The 25,768-nt window shown below is 42.2% G+C and overlaps 1 protein-coding gene across 9 annotated transcripts in view; it reads left to right on the forward strand.

The window, feature by feature from the left end:
* Positions 1-25,768, forward strand: part of sema6bb (sema domain, transmembrane domain (TM), and cytoplasmic domain, (semaphorin) 6Bb) — a 617,098-nt gene that overhangs the window by 313,775 nt on the left and 277,555 nt on the right. For all 9 annotated transcript variants that reach the window (XM_059991587.1, XM_059991586.1, XM_059991588.1 and 6 more), the window contains one exon: positions 16,644-16,761. In XM_059991587.1, the coding sequence (XP_059847570.1) occupies positions 16,644-16,761 (118 nt within the window). The remainder of the gene's footprint in view (positions 1-16,643; positions 16,762-25,768) is intronic.

Here is a 25,768-nt window from a genome sequence, read left to right on the forward strand (position 1 = left end):
TTTTACCTTTCTATGCATATAAAACACTTAAGAAACATATGTATTTCAATAATTAAACCACTGCGTTGCTTAGTAAGAATTGTAGCTATCTTCAGGGCAGGGCCTTTCACATGCTCCATTAAAATTGTTTTGATCGTTGACCAACTGTAGCCTAGCGCTTTTCCAATGACCGGTGGCATTTCACCTCTTTCCGATCGCTTTATTATTTCCACCTTATTTTCAATCGTGATTATCTTTGTGAACAGAAACATTGCGGATTCAAAGCTACACCGCTGGGTCCTAAAGTCCACCACACTGAGACAGGTTAAATAGGGAACTTGAGCATCCGCGTTTTTTGGTATCCGCGGGGGTTCCTGGAACCAATCCCCTGCAAATAAGGAGGGCCGACTGTACCTGATACCTGATGGTAACAGTGAGAAAGGGGCATGCCCTGGATGCTGGAGGTCCTCAGTAATGGATGCTGCCTTTTTGAGTCACCGCTTCTCGAAGATGTACTGGGTACTTTATAAGCTAGTACCCAAGATGGAGCCGACTAAATTTACAACCCTCTGCAGCTTCTTTCGATCCTGTGCAGTAGCCCCCCACACCACCCCCATACCAGACAGTGATGCAGCCTGTCAGAATGCTCTCCATGGTACATCTATAGAAGTTTTAGAGTATAGAGTATATTTGTTGGCATACCACATCTCTTCAAATTCTTGATGAAGTATAGTGGCTGTCTTGCCTTTTTTAGAACTGCATGGATGTGTTGGAACCAGGTTAGGTCCTCAGAGATCTTGACACCCAGGAACTTGAAACTGCCCACTCTCTCCCCTTCTGATCCTTCTATGAGGATTGGTATATGTTCTTTCGTCTTACCCTTCCTGAAGTCCATAACCAGCTCTTTTGTTTTACCGATGTTTTACAAGGTTGTTGCTGCGACACCACTCCATTAGTTGGCATATCTGGCTCCTATACGCTGTCTCACCACCTGAGGTTCTACCAACAATGGTTGCATCATTAGCAAATTTTTAGATGCCTAGCCACAGAGTCATAGGTATAGAGAGAGTTGAGCAGTGGATTAAGCACAGACTGCAGAGGTGCTCCAGTGTTGATCATCAGTGATGAGAAGCTATTATCACCAATCCACACAGATTGTGGTCTTCCAGTTAGGAAGTCAAGGATCCAATTGCAGAGAAAGGTACAGAGGCCCAGGTTCTGTAACTTCTCAATCAGGATTGTGGGAATGATGGTGTTAAATACTGAGCTATAGTCGATGACCAGCATCCTGACATTGGTGTTTGTGTTGTCCAGGTGGACTAGAGCCGTGTGGAGAGCCACTGAGATTGCATCTACTGTTGAGCTATTGTAGCGATAGGCAAATTGCGTTGGGTCCAGGTTGTTGCTGATGCAGGAGTTCAGTCTGGTCATGACCAACCTCTCAAAGCATCTCATCACTGTAGATATTAGTGCTACCTAGTGATAGTCGTTAAGGCAGCTCACATTATTCTTCTTAGACACTGGTATAATTGTTGCCTTTTTGAAGCAAGTGGGAACTGCTGCCGGTGGCAGTGAGAGGTTGAAAATGTCTTTTTGAATACTCCTGCCAGTTGGTTGACACAGGCTTTCAGAACCTCACCAGGTACTCCATCAATACTTTTCGCCTTGCGAGGGTTCACTCTCTCCAAAGACAGCCTAACGTCGGTCTGTGAGACAGAGATCTCAGGTGCAGCAGGGATCTTCACAGTTGTCGTTATATTTTCCCTTTCAAAGTGGGCATAGAAGGCGTTGAGTTCATCTGGAGAGGCATTGTAGAAATGTGTTAAATTGTGAGAGACACTGAGAGGGAAGACAGCCAGAACTTTTCTCCCAGGGTAAAAATGTCAAATACTAGAGGGCATAAATTTAAGAGAGATGTGCGGGGTATGTTTTATACATGGAGTGTGGTGAGTGCCTGGAATGCTTTGCTAGGGAGTGGTAGAGGCAAATATAATAGAAGTGTTTAAGAAATTGTAGCTAGACACCTGCAGAGAATCAAGGGTATCAATAATGTGAAGGTGGAAGAGATAAGTCTAATTTGGCATCATGTTCACCACAGACATCATTGGTTAAAGAACCTGTTCCTCTACTGTACTGTTTTATGTTCCACATATTATGTTCAGTGTTCTATGTTAATACAACTAAACTGCCCATTGCATTAAAGACTATAAATTACAAAGAGTGCAAGCTGTACAATAGAAAGATGGGTATAAGAGCTGTAGAATTCTATTCTTACATTTGAAGACGATGCACCTGTGATGAACGTTCCTAGGGAAAGGAATTAAGGTAGACGATATGGGTGAATTTTGGTGGGGGAAGCATTGAAATAAAATAGTGAGGAAGGGAAACAGATAGATTTAGTCAAAAAGGAGATAGTAACCTTTTTTTTATCATAGTGTCTCTGAGATCATTATGTTCTTACAGAAGGCATTAAAACTGTGAAGATGTGATTCAGGAACTGACAGACATAGAAGGGAGCCTTCTTAGTTGCCACTCGTGTACAAAAATTATGAACACATTTTTATTTACAGATTTATGATTTAAACACTGCATAATTTTATTAAGAGTTTCTTCAGCACCAGTTTTGATTCTTTTTTTCATCAACTCCACCTTCACACCATTTTTATCATGAGCCTTATTATCATAGTCGGCCCTAATGTCTACTGTGAGTCTTTCTTTGCAATACTTCCTATCATCGTGTGGCTCACCCAATCTGATTCCATTGTTAAATACAAGTATTTCCCTTATCCCATCCCTACCCACCCTGTGCCAGTCACACACTCCCAGTTTCTTACCTCCCAAGTGGCAGATTCAGCTGCTGCCACTTCACCCTCCTCCCTCACTAATGCACAGTACAGGCTCGTTAGCCGTATGGCCACTAAACTCCCAAGGGTGGCCTCAGTCTGGCTCTATTAAACTCCATGCAGTTGATATCATTATTAAATTTATTTTAAAAAATCTGGTGTCGAGCACATTCTGAACTGACATTTTTAGCGCAGACTAAAACATTCCCAGCTGTCACAGTGCTCCTGAACAGTGAAATTTTGCCTCACAGCTCATCATGTGTTTCAGGATCCAACTGTCTTCACTGAACCCATAAAACTGTTCTGTACTTCCCACTGCATGAAAAGCTGCTGTAAGAGTACTAGTCCTGATGAAGGGTCTTGGTTGTTCCTTTCTGTCCAGAGATGCTGCCTGACCTGCTGAGTTCCCTACAGCATTTTGTGTGCGTTGCAAGTGAGTGCAAGTTACTGTTGTTAATTTACTGTTCACATGGCATAGATGATGAGCTTTCACCCTGAGACCAAGTTGTCTCAGAGCCTTTGGAAGAGGCATCAGTTGTGCCATGACTCCTGGAATGGCGGGAAACAAGGAATTTTAGGATTGCCCTTGATCAGCTACTAAATACATTTAAAAAGAGGTAGTTGCATGTTTCTAACATGTGGCTTTGCCAATTCTTGGTTAAAATATTTCGTCTGACTTCTGCCAGTTGCTGATGGTTTTCCCATTGTATTTTGGTCATTGATTTACAACCCAATAACCTCAGAGATGATCATATCCTCCCACTCCCTTGCAATAATTAAATTTTATGGCAAATAGTCTTTGTCTCCAACACTCTGAGAAATCCCAGAGTTCTGTCTGTAACCCTCACATCTGCTTTATTTTACATTACAGTTCTTACTTTGTCACTTTCGCTACGTCTGAGTTTGATGAAGAGGCCAGTATGACCCTCGAGCAAAGCATTCCCGTCCCATGTAATATTTGAGACAGGACGTCCATCCTGATGTGTGATTCCTGTCTGCAACAGCTCCCTGAATTGCCCCTTGGAGCCCCCTCCCATACTCAGGGCCATTTCTTCAGAATCAGAGGTGGCAGTAATCAAAGCACATCTGCTCCTGCAAAGGAAAGGACCAGTGAACTCCACAGGACCACAGCTGGAAGCTCAGGATTTGTTTACTCACACAGTTAAACCTGCAAACCAGGATCAGCAGCTAGGTCATAGACAGTGGGGTATTAGCTTTTTTATTTTGTGGAGATTCCCTCTGATCTTCAGACGTCTCACTTTATAATTTTCAAAGCATTTCAGTAATACATCCACTAAACAGTGCTAACATAAGCATTTCCCAGTGGTCTGTCTCCAGAGATTCCTAGGTCAAGTGGCTGTGGATTAAGTATGTGGCAGTCCTGCTGACTCGACAGGTTGTGGGTTCAAAGTCCTGCATCTGAGACAAGTGAGCTAAAACCGCAGTTTGTGCCTTGGTGTTAGTGGGTTTTGTATGAGGTCTTTAACCAGCCCTCTGTCTGCCCTCACGAGTGGATGGGATTGTTAGTCATTGAATTGCACAGCACAGAAACAAACTGTTCAGCTCATTTTGTCCATGCTGACCTTTCTGACCATCGACACTAATCTCATTTTCTGCATTAGGACCTTCTAATGTCCATTTAAATACTTCTGAAGCACAGCAATTGTATCTGATTCAACCAGCTCATCTGGCGGCGTGTTCCAGAGGGGGAGGGAGCAGAAAGAGAGAGAGAGAGCCCATGAGTTACAATAAAAATATTTTCTATAGTAATAAAATATTTTGTGTCATATCTTCAGGCAATTTCGTGTAAAATCATGCATCATACTGTTTATAGTGCCTTGTTTTACATTACTTTATTCTTGGTATTTGATTATGTTTCCAAAGAGTTCTGGGCCTTAAATGAGCCTTAACTGGTGACCCCCATGCAGAAGGGTTCAGGCGAGGCTGAGAACCACCTACACCATCAAAGGACCTGTGCTTGTAGCATTAGTAAGGATGCCTGCCACCCCAGCCATTACTTTTTCTCTGTTTTAATACTCTGTGAGAAGATGCAGGAGCTTGAAAACCCAGATATCTAGACTTAAGGACAGCTAGTTATCTGCTGTGTGATCTGATTTTGTGACATGGAAGGTACGTCTACCTTCAAACACCTTCAGCCAGTATCCCTAAAGCAGTGAATAGGATTATTGTCAATATGAAGCTCATAATGTACACATTTTCTGGGGAACACTGCAACGGTGACATCCACCAAAAACCAGCTCTTCATCAACTGTAGAACATTTTTGGGAGTTCTGAAGCCGTAAAAGGTGGAATGGTAATTGTAACCATTAAAAACTTGATTGTACTTTAGGAACAGAACCATGTGAAATTACCTTGATACACTGTTGTGCCAGGTACCACTGTTCAGTTTGAATCTGGCTCCATTCAATGAACAATGACTGTGTTAAAGGGAAAGGTTGAATAGGTTAGGATGTTATTTCCTGAGTGCAGGAGTATGAGGGGTATAGACAGGGTGAATGCATGCAGGCATTTTCCCCTCAGCTTGAGTGAGTTGGGAGCTAGAGATCATATGTTTAGACTGAAAGGTAAAAGGGGAATCTTAACTCAGAGGGTGGTGGGAGTGTGGAGCAAGCTGCCAGTGGAAGTGGTAGATGTGGTGAAATTTTAACATTTGACATTTAGATAGATACTGTAGGTGAGAACAGTATGGAGGGCCATAGTCCAGGCAGAAGACCAGGTTGGCATGGACCAGATGGGCCAAAGAGCCTGTTTCTCTGTTGAAGTGCTATATGACTCTGGTAGCTCATTCTTGTCTAAGAGATAAAGAATTTCTGAAAAGAAATCCAGAAGCAGTAGAAACAATGTTTCCTATAGATTTTGATGGACGAGTTAGCAGAGAAGTAAATACCTGGCTATTATTGGGTGGTGCAGAGCAGGGCAGTATTTCAGTGGCTCGGCTGAAGGTGACTGTCAGGACCTGTGTAGGGTTGGTGGACGGACAAACGTGAGCTTCTTCTCTTTCACAAAACATGCTTTATTGATAAAATTTACATATATTCAGCACAGAAAAACACATATCACCATTCAAAGGGCCACATCATTCCACTAATATTCCATCACTAGATAGCTAGAAATAGAAACAGAGTAGGCAATTCAACCTCCTGAGCTTCCATTCCATTTGTAAGATGATAAATGCTCTGAAATTCTCAAGTCCATCATTCAGTATTCCTTGAATGCCTATCTCTTGAGGAATTTCTCCCCACACTTCTCTGTAGCAAATAATTCCAAATTCTCTAGTTTCTGAGAGAAGGTTCCCTGAAGAACTGCAACTTTGCAGTTGACCCCTAAGCAACTCTGACCATGACCACTTGAGTGGAGAGGGATTATTCAGGGTGGTATTGTGAACCTTGAGTCAATGTTCCAAGAGCGTACAGTGGCAGGAGGAATGCTCACCTGATAGACTACCTACCTTTCTGCCCTACTAGCCACCTGTGGGAGAGTACATAGAATCACGCATTGGACTCATTAGTCAAGGAGAACCCACAATTCTAGAGTGTATTCATGTCATCCTTGTCCAAGGGATTGCCAAAAGAAAGCCTGAGAGCCTCTTGAGTCCAATCACCAGCCCATCCCTACAATAGATAATAAGTGCCATTCCCATAATTTCAGTTTCTGTTTCATTTTGCATTGCCAGACTGTCTGGACTTAGAGCGAATCCCACCACGTTCCCAACACCCTCAGGTCATCTGACCTGGCAGTGAAGTTGGATTAGAAGAATCAGATAGAGTATTTGCTCTCACTCCTGCTGCAGTTAATCCAGGCTCCAGAAGAACATAAAGGATATTATGTGCTGGGGAACCATGATGCCCATCTTTGGTGTCCCAATGCACTGGTGAACAGCAATCAAGGCGGGGGCGTCGAGAGGCATTTCATCCTCAAGGGTGTTCAGAAATTGAGTGCCAGTTGAAGGGAAATGTTTGCAGAATCTGCTCCTAAATCTTATTAATGTCTAGGGGGAATTGTCAAAGCTTTCCACTTTGTCTGGGAGTCCTCCAGGATCATCTTCTCTTCCAATAAGTTCACTCAGATAGGTCTGCGGTTGGTTACTTTACTATATTGTGGATGTCAGTGTCATTCTGGTGGCCTACTCAGTGTTAGGAGCAGCACACAGTGAGGAGGTTTCTCGGTCCACAGCGCTCATTTAAAAGCAGAGCTTCACAGGTGCTCTGCGTCATTCTGGTAGTCTGGTCAGCTGTGGGAGCAGCACAGAGAGGAGTACATAAAAGTATAGTAGGGACAAGTGGAGTGGGCCAGTGTTGAAAGTGGAAGTGTCATGCTTTGGCTTAAAAGAAGCTTTGGCTCTGGGTAACTTGTCCGGGTAAGTTTCTGTTAAGTTTCCCTTTTTTATTGCTGTGTCAGGGGTACTCAGTGTAAGTTTAAATACCCATTGTGTGTTCTTTGTGTCGAATGTTGGAGTCCTGAGAGACCCAGAATCTCCCAGGGAACTACGTCTGTGTGAAGTGCATCCAGCTACAGCTCCTTGTAGACCGTGTTCAGCATCTGGAGCAGCAGCTGAATGACCTCTGGGTCGGACGGGGGAGTGTGGAGATCACTGATTGGAGTTACAGGGAAGTAGTCATCCCTGAGTTACAGGAGGTGGGTAGCTGGGTGACTGTCAGAAGAAGGAACGGGACGGTGAATAGGCAGTTAGCTCAGAACACCCCTGTGGCCATTCCCCTCAATTATAAATATACCATTTTGGGTACTGTTGTGGGGGATGAGCCCCCAGGGGAATGTCGTGCAGACCAGGTGACTGGCACTTAGCATGCGTCTGTGGTGTAGAGGGGGAAGAGGGGAGCAGCAGTAGTGATCAGGAACTCAGTAGTCAGAGGAGGAGACAGGAGATTCTTTGGACATGTATGGGACACCCAGATGGTATGTTAACAGGCTCGGGGACATCTCAGATCACGTCCACAGCATTTTGGAGAAGGCAGGGAAGATATCTTTGTTCATATTGGTACCAATGACATAAAAAGGAAAAGAAAAGAGATCCTGAGGAGAGAATTTAGAGAGCTAGGCAGAAAGCTGAGAAGCAGGACCTCCAGGGTCATAATGTCCGGATTGCTACCTGTGCCACGTGCCAGTGAGGATAGAAGCAGGATGGTTTGGCAGAGAAATGCATGGCTGAGAAGCTGGTGCAGAGGGCAAGGCTTCAGGTTCCTGGAGTATTGGGATCTCTTCTGTGAGATGTATGAATGGTACAAATGTGGTGGCTTGCACCTGAACCGGAGGAGGACAAATATTTTCGTGAGCAGGTTTGTTGGAGCTGTTGAGGAGGGTTCAAACTAATTTGACAGGGGGATAGGAACTAGAGTGAAGGGACTCAGGATAGGACAGATGGTGAAAAAGCAACAGTAGCGTGCAGTCAGGAAGGGCAGGCAGATGATAGGACAAAATTGCAGCTAGTAAGGTGAGTATCAGTGCATTAGAGATGAGAATCAAAAAGGGTAGCAAATACAGTACTCAAAGTGCTGAATCTCAGTGCATGGAGAATAAGAAATAAGGTGGATGATCTTGTTGCAGTTTTACAGATTGTCATGTATGATGTTGTGGCCATCATTGAACCGTGGCTGAAGGATGGTTATAGTTGGGAGCTGAATGTTAAGGTTGCACATTGTATCAAAGGGGTAGGAAGGCAGGCGAGGGGGGTGTCCCTGCTAGTAAAGAATGGCATCAAGTCATTAGAAAGGTGAGACATAGGATCGGAAGTTGTTGAATCTTTGTGGGTTGAATTAAAGAAGTACAAGAGTAAAAGGACCCTGATGGCAGTTATATACAGGCCTCCAAACAGTAGCTGGGATGTGGACTACAGATTATAATGGGAAATAGGAAAGGTGTGTCAGAAGGGCAATGTTACGGTGGTTATGGGAGATTTTAGCATGCAGGTAGTTTCAGAAAATCAGGTTGGTAATGGATCTCAAGAGAGTGAATTTGTTGAATATCTATGAAATAGCTTTTTAGATTAGCTGGTCATTAAACCTACTGGGTTATCAGCTATACTAGATTTGTTGTTATGTAATAAACCAGAGGCGATTAGGGAACTTAAGGTAAAGTAACCCATAGGAGTTACTTCATATAATTGAGTTCAACTTGAAACTTGATAGGGAGAAAGTAAGGTCTGACGTAGCAGTTTTTCACTGGAGTAATGGAAATTACGGTTTCTGAGTCGAGAGTTGGGCAAAGTAACTTGGAAGGAGATGCTGGCAGGAATGACAGCAGAGCAGCGATGACTCAAGTTTCTTGGGAACTGAGGAAGGTGCAGGATAGATATACTCCAAAAGCAAAAATAAAACACTCAAATAGCAAAGTAGTACAACCTTGGCTGACTACCGAAGACAAAGCTAATGTAAAAGCAAAAGAGAGGGAATACAGCAAAGCAAAAATTAACTAGAAGGTAGAGAATTGGGAAGCTTTTAAGGACCTTCAGAATCACTAGGAGGGAAAAAATGAAATATGAAAGCAAGCTAGCAAACATTCGATAGAAAAAGCATTTCCGGGTATATAAAAAATAGAGGTAAGTGTGGAAATAGGACTGCTAGAAAATGAGGCCAGAGGAATATTAATGGGGGACAAGGAGATGGCAGATGAATTAAATAAGTATTTTGCATCAGTTTTCACTGTGGAAGACACTAGCTGTGTGCCAGGTGTTGAAGGGTTTGAGGGAAGAGAAGTGAGTGCAGTTACAATTACAAGGGAGATGGTGCTCAACAAGCTGAAAGACCTAAAGGTGCATAATTCACCTGGACCAGATGAACTGCACCCTAAGGTTCTGAAAGAGGTAGCTGAAGAGTTTGTGGAAGCATTAGTAATGGCATTTCAGCAATCATTGGACTCTGGCATGGTTCCAGGAGACTGGAAAATTGTAAATGTCACTCCACTCTTTAAAAAAGGAGGGAGACAGCAGAAAAGAAACTATAGACCAGTTAGCCTGACCTTGGTGGTTGGGAAGATTTTGAAGTCAATTGTTAAGGATGAGGTGATGGAGCATTTGTTGACACAGGACAAGGTAGGACAAAGTCAAAATGGTTTCCTTAAGGGAAAATCCTGCCTGACGAACCTGTTGGAATTCTTTGAGGAGATTACGAGTAGGATAAATAAAGGGGATGCAGTGGGTGTTGTATATTTGGATTTTTGAAAGGCCTTTGATAACGTGTCATACATGAGGCTGCTTACCAAGTTAAGAGCCCATGGTATTACAAGAAAGTTGCTAGCATGGTTAGAGCGTTGGCTAATTGGTAGGAGGCAGCAAGGGTCAGTGTTGGGACTGCTTTTTATGCTGTATATCAATGATTTAGATGATGGAGTAGATGGCTTTGCTGACAATTTTGCAGATGATACAAAGATAGGTGGAGGGGGAGTTAGAGTTGAGGAAGCAGGAAGGCTGCAGAAGGACTGAGGCAGATCAGGAGAATGGGCAAAAAAAGAGGCAAATGAAATACAATGTTGGAAAATACATGGTCATGCAGTATAGTAGGAGAAATAAATGTGCAGACTATTTTCTAAATGGGGAGAAAATCCAAAAATCTGAGATGCAAAGGGACTTGGGAGTCATCGTGCAAAACTCCCTAAAGGTTAAGTTGCAGGTTGAGTTGATGGTGAGAAAAGCAAATGCAATGTTAGCGTTCATTTCAAGAGGACTTGAATACATAAGCAGGAATGTGATGTTGAGGCTTTTCAGGCACTGGTGAGGCCTCACCTTAAGTATTGTGAATAGTTCTGGGCTCCTTATCTAAAAAAAGATGTGCTGACATTGGAGAGGATCCAAAGGAGGTTCACAAGGATGATTCCAGGAATGAAAACCCTTTCATGTGAGGAACGTTTGGTAGCTCTGGGCTGGTGCTCATTGGAATTTAGAAGGATGAGGAGGGAACTCATTGAAACCTTTAGAATGTTGAAAGGCAAAGACAAAGTAGATGTGGAAAGGATGCTTCCCATGGTGGGGGAGTCTAGGACAAGAAGCACTGCCTCAGGATAATGGGGCATCCATTTAAAACAGAAACTCAGAGAAATTTCTTTAGCCAAATGGTGGTGAACTGTGGAATTTGTTACCACAGGCAGCTGTGGAGACCTGTTTTTTGGTGTATTTAAGACAGAAATTAATAGGTTCTTAATTAACCATGAAGTCAAAGGTTACGGGAACAAGACCAGGGAGTGGAGCTGAGGAGGGGAAAAAATATCAGCCATGATTGAATGGCAGAGCAGAGTCGATGGGTCAAATGGCCTAATTCTGCTCCTATCCTTAAAATAAATAAATAGATTTACCCAAAAAAAGGATTGTCCCTACAGTCTAGCATAATAAGATCTGGAAAATTTTCTGTGCTGCGCTATATAATCTAAAGGCCATAGAGAGCATAGTCTCCAAATCTCCCTGTCCACTCCCACAGAGATGTTAAATGGTAGCAAAAGGGATAGTCTGGACAATGCCTTTTTTCCATACCTATGCAGGGTCCAACGTCATGGAAGAGGCATCCAGGTTGTATTGAATATTGCCTGATACTTTGGCAAGTATGCAGACTCCTTCAAACATCAGTGCTTTGGAGGTGTGTGCGTAACCCACTGCTTTACTCTCTCTCTCACCAACTGTGTGGTGAGGCACAGATCAAATGCCATCTATAAATTTGCCTATGCACAACTAATGTTGGCAGAATGGTGACAAGGAGGCATACAGAAGCAAGATAGATCAGCTGGTTGAGAGGTGACGCAACAACAACCCTGCACTCGACGTCAGTAATCAATTGTGAGTGTCCACGAGGGAAAATCGTGGGAACACACATCAGTCCTCATCAAGGGATAAGGAGTAGAAAGCATGAGCAGTTTCAAGTTCCTGGGTGTCAACAGTTTTTGCTCTCTTTTTTGCATACTTGTGTAATTTATTTGATGTATTTTTAATGTAAATTGTAGTTTTTTATTATTATGTATTGCAACGTACTGCTGCGCAAATCAACAAATTTTGCGACATATGCCAGTGGTATTAAACTTGATTCTGATTCTAGTTGTTGAACATGTCACTACTTCCATGGAGAACCGTCAACTGGCTGCTGCACTTTCTGGACTTCCACACCTGCACACTTCATCATGGGAATACAGCGAGCGTTGGGGGAGAGGTGCCATTCACCAGCCCACATGACATCCTGTGCACCTTCGGGCTCTGAGTCCTGAGCTGATAGAACAGTTCTCCTTTGAACAGCTCTCAGTTGCCGAGTTTGAAAAGAGATTGTTTGATGTATTTTTCTTTCAGTTTTTGTTTATTCATGTTTTAATTAATTGATGTCAGATATATTTTAAGTGAATAATTACGTGTTTTAATTATACGCATCTATTTTAACTTTAAAATGTCAGAAGCAGTTGTAGAAAGCCTTTGACACTGCATGTTGAAAGCCCGTCAGAACAGTCTAGGGTTGAACTTCAGGTTTTGTCTCCTGAGGCCCAGTAACTACTTGTCGCTGCTTCACTTCACGGAATAAATGTGACGGCGTGGCCACGGAAAACGAATGTGGCCATGAGAATCGTGTAGGGAGTATGCCTGAGGTTCTGTTTCTTCTTCAAAGATGCCGTCTGACCTGCTGAATATTTCCACCGTTCTCTGGTTTTTATTTCAGAATCTACAATGTTTTGCACTTTCAATTCTAGTTGGCATAGCTCTGGCTCTCACTCACGGGCTCATCCACCTGAATCATAAAAGCTGTACTTTTGATGTACTTTGTGTGTGTGCCAGTTGGTAGAACTACTGAATCTTGATTCTTTCGGAATAATCGCTACTTTTATTTTATGTTACGGCTTCTTCACTTTCCTTTCCAGTCCCGATGAAGAGCCTTAGCCTGAAACACTGCTGTTTGTTCCTTTCCATAGATGCTGCTTGACCTGTTCATTTCCTCCAACATTTCGTGTGTTACTACCGAATCCATCAAACAGAAGGCTGGAAGCATTCAATGTGGTTTTAGATTCTTCTGAGAGTTCCCTATTAAGTGACCACAGATCAATTGCTGAAGGTCTTAAAAATAGTTAATTTCATTATAGGCTAGAGTGTTCAGTTCTCCCTAGTCAGGTACAGAATGGTTAGGGAGAACACCTGACTGCACTAATCCATCAGGCACTTCCAGCTCAGCTCTGTTACAGTAGAAAATCATTCTCAACCTTCTGTGCTGTGATTTGTATGAGCCTGCAGTGGAAAAGTCATTAGATCAGCCGGGTGTCCAACGTGCCCAGGTTTGTAAAGGATTACGGCTACACTCATTCATTAGAAGCAAAATGGTCTGATGGTACTTAAGCAGGGATCAGGCTGGACCTGGGATGTCACACAAGTTGGAAGCAACATAATGATATCCCCCGTAAAGATCAGAGGAAAAAGGGAGACAGTTATAGAGCCATAGAACACTACAGCACAGAAACAGGCACTTTGTCTCATCTGCTCCGTACTGAATTATTAATTTACCTAGTCCCATCAACCTGCACCTGGACCATAGCCCTCCATACCCCTTATCCAGATTTCTCTTCAATGTTGAAATCAAACCCGCATGTTTACCCTATCTACACCCATCATAGCTGAAAAGGAGAACCAGATTCTTCAATTGCAATCATGAACAAGAGAAAATCTGCAGATGCTGGAAATCCAAGCAATACCCGCAAAATGCTAGAGGAACTCAGCCAGCCAGGCAGTATTTATGGAAAAAAGTACAGATGATGTTTTGGGCTGAGACCCTTCATCAGGACTGGAGAAAAAAAGATGAGAAGTCAGAGTAAGAAGGTGGGGGGAGAGGAAGAAGAAACACAAGGTGATGGGTGAAACCGAGAAGTGAGAAGAGGGATGAAATAAAGAGCGGGGAAGTTGATTGGTGAAAGTGATAAAGGGCTGGAGAAGGAGGAATCTGATAGGAGAGGACAGAAGGCCGTGGAAGAAAGAAAAGAGGGAAGGAGTACCAGAGGGAGGTGATGGGCAGGTAAAGAGATAAAGTGAGAGATGGAAAAGGGAATGGGGAATGGTGGTGGAGAGGGGAGGCATTACTAGAAGTTTGAGAAGTCGATGTTTATGCAATCAGGTTGGAGGTTACTTGGAACAGTCTAGGCTCCAAGCCCACACTGGTGACAGTTCTACACTTTTCCTGCACTACATCTACAACTGCATTGGTGCTGCTTCCTGCACCCATGTGGAACTCCTCAACTTCATCAACTTTGCATCCAACTTCCACCCTGCCGTCAGGTTTACCTGGTCCATTTCCCACTCCTTCCTTCTCTTTTGCAATCTCTCTGTCTCTATCACTGGAGACAGCTTATCTACTGATGTCTATTATAAACTTTCACAGCTACCTCAGCTATATCTCTTCCCACCCTGTTACTTGTAAAAGTGCCATCCCCTTCTCTCAATTCCTCCGTATCAGCCGCATATGCTCTCAGGATGAGGCTTTTCATTCCAGAATAAAGGAGATGTCCTCCTCCTTCAAAGAAAGGGGCTTCTCTTCCTCCACCATCAACACTGCCCTCACCAGATCTCTTCCATTTCACGCACATCTGCCCTCACCCTGTCCTCCCACCACCCCTCCAGGGATAAGGTTCCTCTTGCCCTTACCTACCACCCTACCAGACTCTACATCCAGCACATAATTCTCCTTAACTTCCGTCATCTCCAATGGGATCACAAGCACATCTTTCCCTACCACCCACTTACTGCTTTCCGCAGTGATCGCTCTCTACGCAACTCCCTGGTCCATTCATCCCTTGCCTCCGATCTCCCTCCTTGAACTTACCATTGCAGGTGGAACAAGTGCTACATCTGCCCTTATGCCTCCTCTCTCACTACCATTCAGGTCCTCAAACAGTCCTTTAAGTGAGGGGGCACTTCAGCTGTGAATCTTTTGGAGTCATCTGCTGTATGTGGTGCTCCCAGTTTGGCCCCCTGTATATCAGTGAGACCCGACATAGATTGGGAAACCACTTCACTGAGCATCTATTTACCATCCACCAGAAAAAGTGGGATCTCCCAATGGTCACCCATTTTAATTCCACTTTCCATTCCCATTCCAACATGTCAGTCCATGGCCTCTTCTACTGTCACTATAAAGCCACATTCAGGTTGGAGGAGCAATGCCATATATTCCATCTGGGTAGTTCCCCTCTGCCATCTGATTCCTAAATGGACATTGAAGCTTTGGACACTACCTCACCTTTTTTAATATACAGTATTTCTGTATTTGCACATTTTTTATAATCTATTCAATACACATAATTGATTTACTTGTTTATGTATTATTATGTTTTATTTTATTTATTATTATTATTTTTTCCCTCTCTGGTAGATTATGTGTTGCATTGAACTGCTGCTGCTAAGTTAACAAATTTCACGTCACATGTTGGTGATAATAAAACTGAATCTGATTCTGATTGTATGAACATCGATTTCTCAAACTTCCCATAAAGCCCACCTCTTTTCACCATTCCATTCCCATCTCCCTCTCTCATTTTTTCTCCTTACCTGGCCATCACTTCCCTCTGGTGCTCCTCCCCCTTCTCTTTCTTCCAGCCTTCTGCCCCCTCCTGTCAGATTCCCCCTCCTCCAGCCCTGTATCTCTTTCACCATTCAACTTTCCAGCTCTTTACTTCACCCCTCCCCTCCTCCCAGTTTCACCTGTCACCTGTGTTTCTTCCTCCCCTTTCCTACCCTTCTTACTCTGTCCCTTCATCTTTTTCTCTCCAGTCCTGATGAAGGGTCTCGGCCCGAAACATTGACTGTACTCTTTTCCATAGATGCTGCCTGGCCTGCTCAGTTCCTCCCGCAACTTATGTGTATTTCTTCAATTGCAATAATGGAATGCACTTTTGGAATTGAAGCTGGGATAATGGCCTTGATTTATGAACATTATGGTTTGAGATACAGTATTGTTCAGAAGTCTTGGATGCATATATATATAGCTAGGGTGCCTACGACTTATGCACATTGCTGTATATATACACGTGGAGCAGAGAGAGTGTTTGTAAATCAGGCGAGAGCAAAGAATGTTGAGAAAGATGGGGTGGAGTGCCACATGAGGGTTGTGGGACAGGTGGCAGAGGAGGAGTGCCAGGGGTGGATGCAAGTATACCCAGCCTTGAGATACCAGACAAGATAATTTAATTACAAAAATTTGATTTGTTGATCATTACAGAATGTCTCTCTGGTGCTTCCTGCACCCTCTCTTCGCCCTTCCCCTTTTTGCAATCATGATTCCCTTTCCCTTGCTCCCTTCTCACTCTCAGTCTAAAGTAGAGACCCAAATCAGAATCAGCACTGTACTTTATGCTTAAATGCATTCCTTGCTAAAATTGGTGCTATCCTTATTTCCATCTATTCTAGGCTTTCAACATATCTTATTTGATATTTCTGCACTTTTTTAAACATTTGCACTTTATTTGTCTACCTGCACTGTACTTTCTCAGTAACACTATATTCCATATTCTGTTTTGTTTTTCATTTGTCGTACCTCGATATACTTATCTGTCTGGATAGCATGTAAACAAAGCTTTTTGCCTTACAAGTGCCAAAAATTAACCAAGTACCAATCGGGTCTGGTCAGCACTAAGAGAATTGATCTCAGCCAAGGAGACTGCATTCTATTGGGATCTTTGTTGTGATCCAGTGCTGGAATTAAGTGTCGGGTAAAACTGTCTAGGCTCAAACAGTGAAATTGGATTTGGGCTCCCAAGTGTGAAATATTAACCAGCATTCATTAGAGGAAGAGGAGAAAATAAGCATCAGAACACCCTATTCAGAAGCCGTTTCTTTCTCCACAGACATGAAGCACAGCATAGTCTTTGTCGGAAATGGACCCGGAGCAAGCCCTGGCCTCACAGAGAGGCTGGATTTTCAACGGATACTGAAAGTAAACAGGACCCTTTTCGTTGGTGGAAGGTAAATGTAGTGACTGTGATTCAAACTCTTCCAAATGTTATATCATTATCAGTTAAGATAATCTTTTTAATAATTCTGTTTCTTATTTTTAATGAGATTGTAATGCTATGCAATGTCTCCATGGTATTTTTATTATTCGACTGAAATGTTAATGCATTAACATAAAAGTTTAGAAGAGTTTTGACCTCAATTAGTTTTGACATTGGCTTTGCAGATGAAAACTTTATTGTGTGAAAACTACTCAATAGTGAGTCAATGTATTCTGGGACTGTACACACAAATGTAAAGCATGCATATTCAATTGTTGGTGGGGGAGGGGGGAGGTAATCTTAGCTGGAGTGATTTTGCATGCCTGGATGAAAATCAGTCGAAGTAATACTGCTCTCATTACCAATCTCTGAATCCACTGTGGTGCCTTCATGAATGTGTGCATGCACAGGTAGTGTCTGTGTATCGGGATAAGTGTGTGTGTATGTGTGTGTGGTCCCAACTAATTTGTCAGGGTTGCCACTTTGAATGTAAATGAGGTGACTATTCTACATTGCTGCCAATCGTAATGCAACAGTGACAGACTCTTACTCCCATCCCATCTGGGCAAAGTCAATGTCAACCTGGTTAAAGCAGCCACAGACATACATATACATAACACTGTTTATCTTGAGGGGGTGATATGTAATGCCTGATTGAGTTGGTTCTTAGTTACTTTAAGTCCACAACAGAAAATTGCTCAAAGCGAAGCTTGGTTAATGTCACTCAAGATACATTAGTGAAATGGAAATATCACATTGTACAGCTGGGAATGATTTCTAAGGTTCAAGTCTTCATTCAAATTTTAGTTTGTGGCTAGAGAATGTTGATGCTTGAGCCTTGCAGCAATTAGACACCTTGAAGATTTATCTCGCTCTGTTCTTCCTCCTTTGCCGTGCACAAAATACTGGTGATCAAAATGAAAAGAAAATGATTTACCAGGATCAGCATAGTGCGGGTGGCATCAACGGTCTATCGATATGTCTGGTTCTTGCCGACCCACCATTTCACTTCCTGATGGAAATATCGCCTCCCTAAAAGCATCTATCGAATCCATAATGAATGCAGCTGGTTTCCCTTAAAACAATGTCATTATTTACATCCTCTTGGATCTTTTAATCGTTTGTAAATGAAGAAATGTTTATAGTCATGAAAAAGATCTAATTTCATGTCAAAGATAAAGATAGTTCATGAAAAGCTTGGCTCAGGTAGGTCTTAAGAAGCTAAGAGAGTATGAGAGAGAGGAAAGCAAATAGGAAAGCTGTAGGCAGAAAGTTAACAATTTGAAACCAAACGACAAAAGCCTGGGCTCTAATAGTGGAGGAAAATAGATAGCAGATGGGCGCAAAGGCCTGGGTTGGAAGAACGCAGAGATCTCAATGGGTGTGGGACTGGCGGAAGTGACACTCAGTTCTGTGAGGGTTTGGACATATAGCCGAGAATTATTGTAGGAACAAATACAGTTCATCAATCACAGCAGCAGACTTGAGATGAGTTAGAATACAAGCAACAGAGTTTTGAATAAGAACAGGGTTATAAAGGATGGTAAAATTGTTAGACATGCACAGACAGTAAATCTGAAGGTAACAAAAGCACATCAGCAGGATATAGGTTTCAGCTAGGATGGAGCTGACATTACAGAGGTGGAAGTGTAGCTGTTTTGATGAAGGAGGTGATTTGGGGTCAGAAGCTCAGGTCAGGGTCAGATAGGGCCCTGAGGTTACAGACTGTCTAATTCAGACTGGGACAATGGCTATGGGCTAACTGGAGCCACATGTCAGTGATGGGGGATGGGTTGCCGAGTTACAAGCAGCTGTGGTACAGAAAAAAATAATAACCTCACTATGAATATTTCTAATATTATGGCAGTTTTATTACCAAATGTGAGACCATCAAATATTCTCTGAATTAATCACTCTACTGACATCAGTTCTAAGGAGAAGCTCAAATCCAATAGTGGGAGTTCAATTGGCTTTTTCAGACTCATATTCACAGAGTCATACATCACAGAAATAGGTCGTTTAACCCTTTGTGCCCATGCCAACCTTCTTGCCCAGTCTATTTGCCTAAATCATTTTATGCCTTGTCTGTTTTAGCTGCTCACTTCCAGGAAGTCACGCCTGAATCCAGGAGTACAAATGACACAAGCTGGGCACCTACTGTCAAATGGCTTTCAGGTCTGAATAAACTCACCCCTGATCTTCGCACAAACAATCCTCATAATGGACACTCCCTCTACTTGACATCAGTGGGCAGATGTCCAGAGAGTGTCTGCAGCAAAACAAAAACAAAGCAAATAATTTTCAGTAAAATTTCTTCCAGCAAGGCTGCTGTAAAATTTCCTTCTCTTAAGTTCCTTTCCTTTCTTTACCTAAACTAAGAACCTTGCATACAAGATTTACTGAAGTAGTACAAGAATGATTTGACACAAGTGAATGACTTTACAGTCTCGTCCTCGACCTCTGCCAACAGTTCACGAAGAAACAGTATATTATTTATATGAAAGCGTTGACAGAGGTGTTTGAAATACACGTGACATAAAAATGTTAAGCCTACTTGAACTAGGGAGACATAAATAAAGTTTTTTTCCTGCTGACAATCAGTCATATATCACTCACACATTCTAATGAATATATGGAATTAATTGAAGGAGTACTCGGAATATATGGCCTCTCCTTTAAAGGGCTTATTACTCCAGTTTCCTCCCATTCTCTTGAAAATACCAGCTAAACATGGGCAGCATGGGGGTGCACCATCTATCGCTCCTGCCTCACAACTCCAGGGATGCTGGTTGAATCCAGACCTCAGGTAATATCTGTGTGGAGATTCCATGTTTTCCTTGTGACCACTAAGTTTCTGCCAGGTATTTCAGTTTACATGCACCTTCCAAAGATGTGCTGGTAAGTTAGCCGCCTCCTGTAAGTTACTCCTTAATGTAGGTAAGTGGCAAAAGAATCAATTGGGTCTTGATAAGCACATGAAGACGAATAAAATAACAGGGCTGCCACGGATATTAAGGGGGCAGCTAATGGAGTCCTGAAGAAGGGTCTCTGATCGAATTGCTGACTGTTTATTCATTTCTACAGATTCTGCCTGACCTGCTGAGCTCCACCAACATTTTGTGTATGCTGCGTTGGATTTCCAGCATTTGCAGAATTTCTTGTGTTTATAATAGGATTGTTGTTGGAGCTGGCATAGGCCATTGATGCTCTTCTATGACATAATTAGTATGACTTATGAGTACTTGGAATAGAATAGAACTTTATTGTCGTTGTTCAGAATGACAAGAGTGGGGTGCTACTCCAGTCCATGTAAACCCGTTATCTGCAATGTATGCCTGACAGCTTAATTACATTTTTAAAAAAGTTCCCATATTTACATGCAACAACTGGCTTTGATAGTCTATAACATTCAAAGGCCACTGTAAGCTGGGGTGTAGCATTATTCAACTGCACAACAGCCCTCAGGTAGAAGCTGCTTTTCAGCCTTACTGTCTTGGGTAAGATGTTTCTGTATCTCCTATCTGATAGCAGGAGGTTGAAAAGACAGTGTCTGGGATGAGGTGATGTTGCAAGCTCGCTGTAGGCATCGATAGTTGTAGATTGTTTCCGGGCATGGAGTTGAGTCCTAGTGATGTGCTGAGCCGTCCTAATCACTGTGCTGGAGTGCTTTGTGATCTGTCTTGCTGCAGCTAGAGTACCACGCTGTCACTCCATATGTCAGTATCTTTCCTACCTTGCATCAATAAAAGTTGGCCAACAAAGTTTAGGGCAGATTAACTCTCCTTAAGCACCTCAGGTAGCATAGACACTGTTGTGCCTTCCCTACTATTGAGGTTGTGTTGATGGACCTTGATGTGAGTCCCCAAACTGGAGACCCTTTCCACCACCTTGCCGTTTGTGAATAGTGGGGCTTGTTTGGGACCTCTTGTCTTCCAGAAGTGCATTATCATTTATTTTGTCTTCTTGATGATGAGTGATAGGTTGTGGTTCCTGCACCAATCGAACAGTCAGCATGTTTGCTAGAATGGTGTTTAAGGCCGAGCTGTAATCAATGAATATCATCCTGAAGTAGGTGTCTTTGTGCTCCAGCTGTTCCAAGACAATATGAAGGGCAATAGTAATGGCATCGCCAGTTGATCTATTGTAGGCAAATAATTCCTTGTAGGCCAACTGGTGCAGGTCCAAGGTAAACATGACGAAATCTGCAGATGCTGGAAATTCAAGCAACACACACAAAATGCTGGTCCTGACGAAGGCACTCAGCTTGAAACATTGAATGTACTTCTTCCTATAGATGCTGCCTGGCCTGCTGTGTCCCACCAGCATTTTGTGTGTGTTGCAGGTCCAAGGTAGCTGGGAGTACATTCTTCATATGGGGCATAACCAGTCATTCCAGGCATTTGATAACTATGGCACTGGTCTGTGGTCATTAAGACATGTTGTCACTGACATCTTGGGAATTGGTATGTTGGTTGCTGCTTTGTATTATGTCATAGCCTGGGACAGTAAGAGGTTGTAAATATCCATTAGAACTTCCAGCAGCTGGTTGGCGCAGCCCCTGAGGACCAGTCCGTGTACGCTGTCTGGTCCCACTCCTCTACATGCGTTAACGTTATGGAGTATAAGCCTCTCCTTGTGCAGTTCCTCCCTTCGATGTTAATCCCCTCATCAGTGGTTCCTTATTGTCCTTACTGAAGCGAGCAAAGAAATTGCTCAGCTCATTGGCTAGTTTGGCATCACCATGAGCAAAACAGGAGAGCTTCTTACATTGTCACCTTGTTACATGTGTGAGCCGTAGTGTAAGAGTCATATGGCTATTTAACACTGGCAAGTTTAGACTTGCTCTCAGTTGCTGTCCACTCATTAACACATACCCAACAGTGACCACTAAAGGCACCCAAGAGAAGAAATAATGTATTGGAGAATTCCAAAGCTACCCAATCAACGATTGAAGAGATTTCTCTTTGTACTAATCCATTTTTCTCAGACTGTTCCCTTGTTCTGGACTTCCCAATGTGCAGGAAAGATTACTATGCCACATAATGAAATCACCTCTCGTTCTTCTAAACCAATGAGAATACAGGCATCCTCTGCTTCACAGGACAATTTCCTTATTCTAAAAATAGGTGGGTTGAGTTTTTTATTCAACCCCATCTGATCCAAGGATGTCTTTCCTTAGGTGGGGAGACCAGAATGCTGAGTGCTCCAGGTGTCAACTCTTAAAGCTCCATTAGTAAGTCATCTTTATTCTTGCACTCTTCTCTGTGCATATTCATCTTCTATTCACTTACGTAATTGAGGCTACATATTAATTTCCTGTGATTCATCAATGAGAATACACAGATCCCTCACTCTGCCAACATTTCCCACAATTTTAGCTTTCTAAGATACTATTTTCCTTCTATTTTCCATCTGGTGGAGAACTTTATCATTCCCCACATTATCCATGTTCTTTTCCTGTAAGTGCCCTTTTGTAGTCCACTGCATTCTCATCACAGCTTAACCTCCCATCCAGTTTTGTATCATCACTGTACATACAGTAACTCTTGCAAACAGCTGAGGTTCAAGTGCCGTCACTCCTTGCACTTCTCAATAATTTGCAGTGCTTTCAATCAAAATGTCCCTTTTATTGTGTTTCTTTGGCCTATTAGCCAATGCTCAGTTCATGCAAGGATCACCAATTTAATTTTATACAATGCCTTTTAAATCTTTATCAACTGTTCATTGAAAATCTGAATCCACCTCCTTTCGTTTACCCATATCTATCCTGTCAGCTGCAATCTTTATAAAGCTCCAACACATTTATTAAACATAAGATCCTTTTCATGTGTTGATTCTACCCAGTCATATTATGATTTCTAAGCACTCTGTTACCTTGTCCCTAATAATAGATTCCAGCATTTCTTTCACTATTGTTAATGTACTCTGAGATTTCAGAAACAGTCAATGCTTGATTTTAAATGTATTCAACAAACACCTACTTGACAAATCAGCATTGTGTTGTTCTCTCGTTATGAATAACGTTATTGACAACTTTCAGGACAGCTTAGTGTTTCCAAATAAATCCAAAGGAAACCATTGTTTCTTTCATAACTAGATTGCCTTTTCCTTTCCATTGCTATGAGGGTGGCGTTGTTTTCAAATATATTTTTTCAACTCTACTCCTGTAGACTGCAATAAAGCAAATTTATACATCTGAATCTGCCAAGATTTCTTTTTTATATCCTGAAGGTAAATTATCCAAACAAAGTTTTATTCCACTGCTGTGGTATGAGATACCAATCCTGAACACTTTTTCCTCCAGCCTTTAAATGACATGACAAGAAGACCAAGAGCACTGCCATAAATTGGCTTCTATCCTCGAATGGCAGCAATGTTTCCTGATCACTATCATTTTCTGTCCTCATTTGGAGAAAACACAGGAACCTGTGATCAAAGTGATCTAGAGTGTAGTATTCCTCACAGTATTAGTCTTCAAGCAACCATATAAGATTGGGTTGAGGTATTGTACAGTTGTTGTACCCTAGGTAATCACACAGAAATATGATATAACAGTATTGTGAAATTTCAGAAAGATAGCCTCAAAATCCTTATGAACAGAGATTACTTGCAAATTTTCCTGGGCAATTCTTGGAGAACTGAAAACTTGAAAATTTTCAAGTAAATACCACCACTCAGCAGCAGAAGGGGTAAAAAAAAACCCAGTTTAGTGCAAATCGAAGAATTGGATTACAAAGCCTGGGGACTGAAACTGATACTCTCCCTTCTGCAGTCAGTGTACACAGAGTAACAACCTCAGTATGCTTTCTATCCTAGTAGTTGAAGAATATGCAGTCACTTCCAATTAGTGGCACAATTGATTAGTGACTGAAATGGTTTGTCCTTAGAATGCCAATGTAAAAGGAAACCTGTTTCATTGGCATTGAAAAGGAGAGAACAAAATTGATACTCCATTTTCAGTTCAGAGCTGCCTTTAGTAGCCTTAAACTACTAAATAAATGTAATTTTTGTATTTATAGAATGTAGTCATGCAGCCGTGAAACTGACCTTTGGGCCCACTGAGCCTGCACCAACCATCAGGACCCCATTTAAACTAATGCCACAATAATCCTATAATTTTCGTCAAATTCCCATTGAAATCCCCCAGAGTCTATAACTCACCCACATGCCAGGGGCAGTTTGCATTGGCTAATTAACTTAGAAATTGTGTGCCTTTGGGATGGGGGTGGAGACTGGAGAATCCAGCAGAGACCCACGTGGTCACAGGAGGAACGTGCATGTACTCTTACACAAGAGTTCAGGATGGAACACGAGTGGCTGGAGAGGGAAGGCAGAAGCTCTGCTCTGCCACCCTTATTGCTTTTCTGCATCAAAATATTTCAAAGAATTTTTAAGTAAAGCATGCTGAAGTTTAACAGGTGTCTTAATTTGTTCTCAAGATGTGCTCACTGTGAAAGGCCCACACTCATTATCTTGGTAGTTTTCTATTCCTTGCTATGGGTCAACCATGTAGTTACTGAGCAAAAGGCATACTCAATCTCCACCATGTCATGTCATGTTCTGGCATCAGAACTTTTTCAAGTGCTGTCGTAACAGTGTACCAAGAGATTCCATCAGGTCTGGTGTGTTGGTACTAACGATATGGTAGTGAGAGAAGCCTGGAATGGTCACAGCTGAGAGCTTTCCAAATTTTAACTCCATCAGAAAGCGGAAGGTTGGTTGCTTCCATGTTCAGCTTCATAAATCAGAACAAAATCATTGGAAGCAGGATGAAGATAAATGCTCACTTTGCATTCATTATACATAGTTAATAACAGCACAGGAAAAATAGGTAACATGATTTGGTAATGATCTGGATGATGCAATTGATGGCTTCATGACTAAGTTTGTGGATGATCGAAAGATAGGTGGAGCGGCAGGTAGTGTTGAGGACACGGAATCTGCAGAACAGCTTGGGACAGATTAGGAGAATTAGTGAAGTGGCAGATCGAATACAGTGCAGGGAAGTATATAGTCATGTCCTTTGGTAGAAAGAAGAAAAGTAAAGGCTATTTTCTAAATGAGGAGCAAATTCAGAAATCAGAAGTGTAAATGTACTTGTAGTTCCAATGCAGGATTCTCCAAAGTTTAACTTAACTTTCAGCTGAGTTGGTAGTATGGAAGACAAATGCAATGCTAGCATTTATTTTGAGAACGTAAAAGCAAGAATGTAATGCTGCGGCATTATAAGGAATTGGTCAGACCACATTTGGAGTATTGTGAGCAAATTTGGGCCCCTATCTAAGAAAGGATCTGCAGGTATTGGAAAGGGTCCAGAGGAGGTTTTCAGGAATGATCCTAGGAATGAAAGGATTAATGTGTGAGAAGCATTTTATGGCTCTGTGTCTGCACTTGCTGGGAGCTTAGAAGAATGAGGAGGAATCTTACTGAAACTTATCAAATATTATAAGACCAAGAGAGAGTGATTGTAGAGAGGATGTTTCTAATAGTGGGGGAGTCTAGGACCAGAGAGCACAGCCTCAGGATAGAAGGTCTTCCTTTAGAAATAAGATGAGAAGGAACTTCTTTAGACAGAAAGTGGTGAATCTGGGGAATTCATTGCCACAGGCAGCTGTGGAGACCAAGTCACTGGTTATATATAAAGCGATGATTTAGTGTGAGGGATAGTAGGAGAATAGAGTTGAGGGGAAAAATAAATCAGCAATAATCAAACGGTAGAGCGGATACAATAGGCAGAAAGACCTAATTCTGATCCTATGTCAGAATCACATTTAATATCACCGGCATATGTTGCAGAAATTTGTTGTTTTGCAGCAGCAGTACATTGCAATACATAATAACAAAAGCTATAAATTACAATAAAAAGTATATATAAAAGAGAGACTTAAATAAGTAGTACAAAAAAAAGGGAAAAAGACTGAAGTAGTGTTCAAGGGTTGATTGTCCATTCAGAAATCTGATGGTGGAGGGTAAGATGC

This window comes from Hypanus sabinus, chromosome 16 (assembly GCF_030144855.1).
Source record: "Hypanus sabinus isolate sHypSab1 chromosome 16, sHypSab1.hap1, whole genome shotgun sequence".
In the NCBI taxonomy this organism is placed as follows: Eukaryota; Metazoa; Chordata; class Chondrichthyes; order Myliobatiformes; family Dasyatidae; genus Hypanus; species Hypanus sabinus.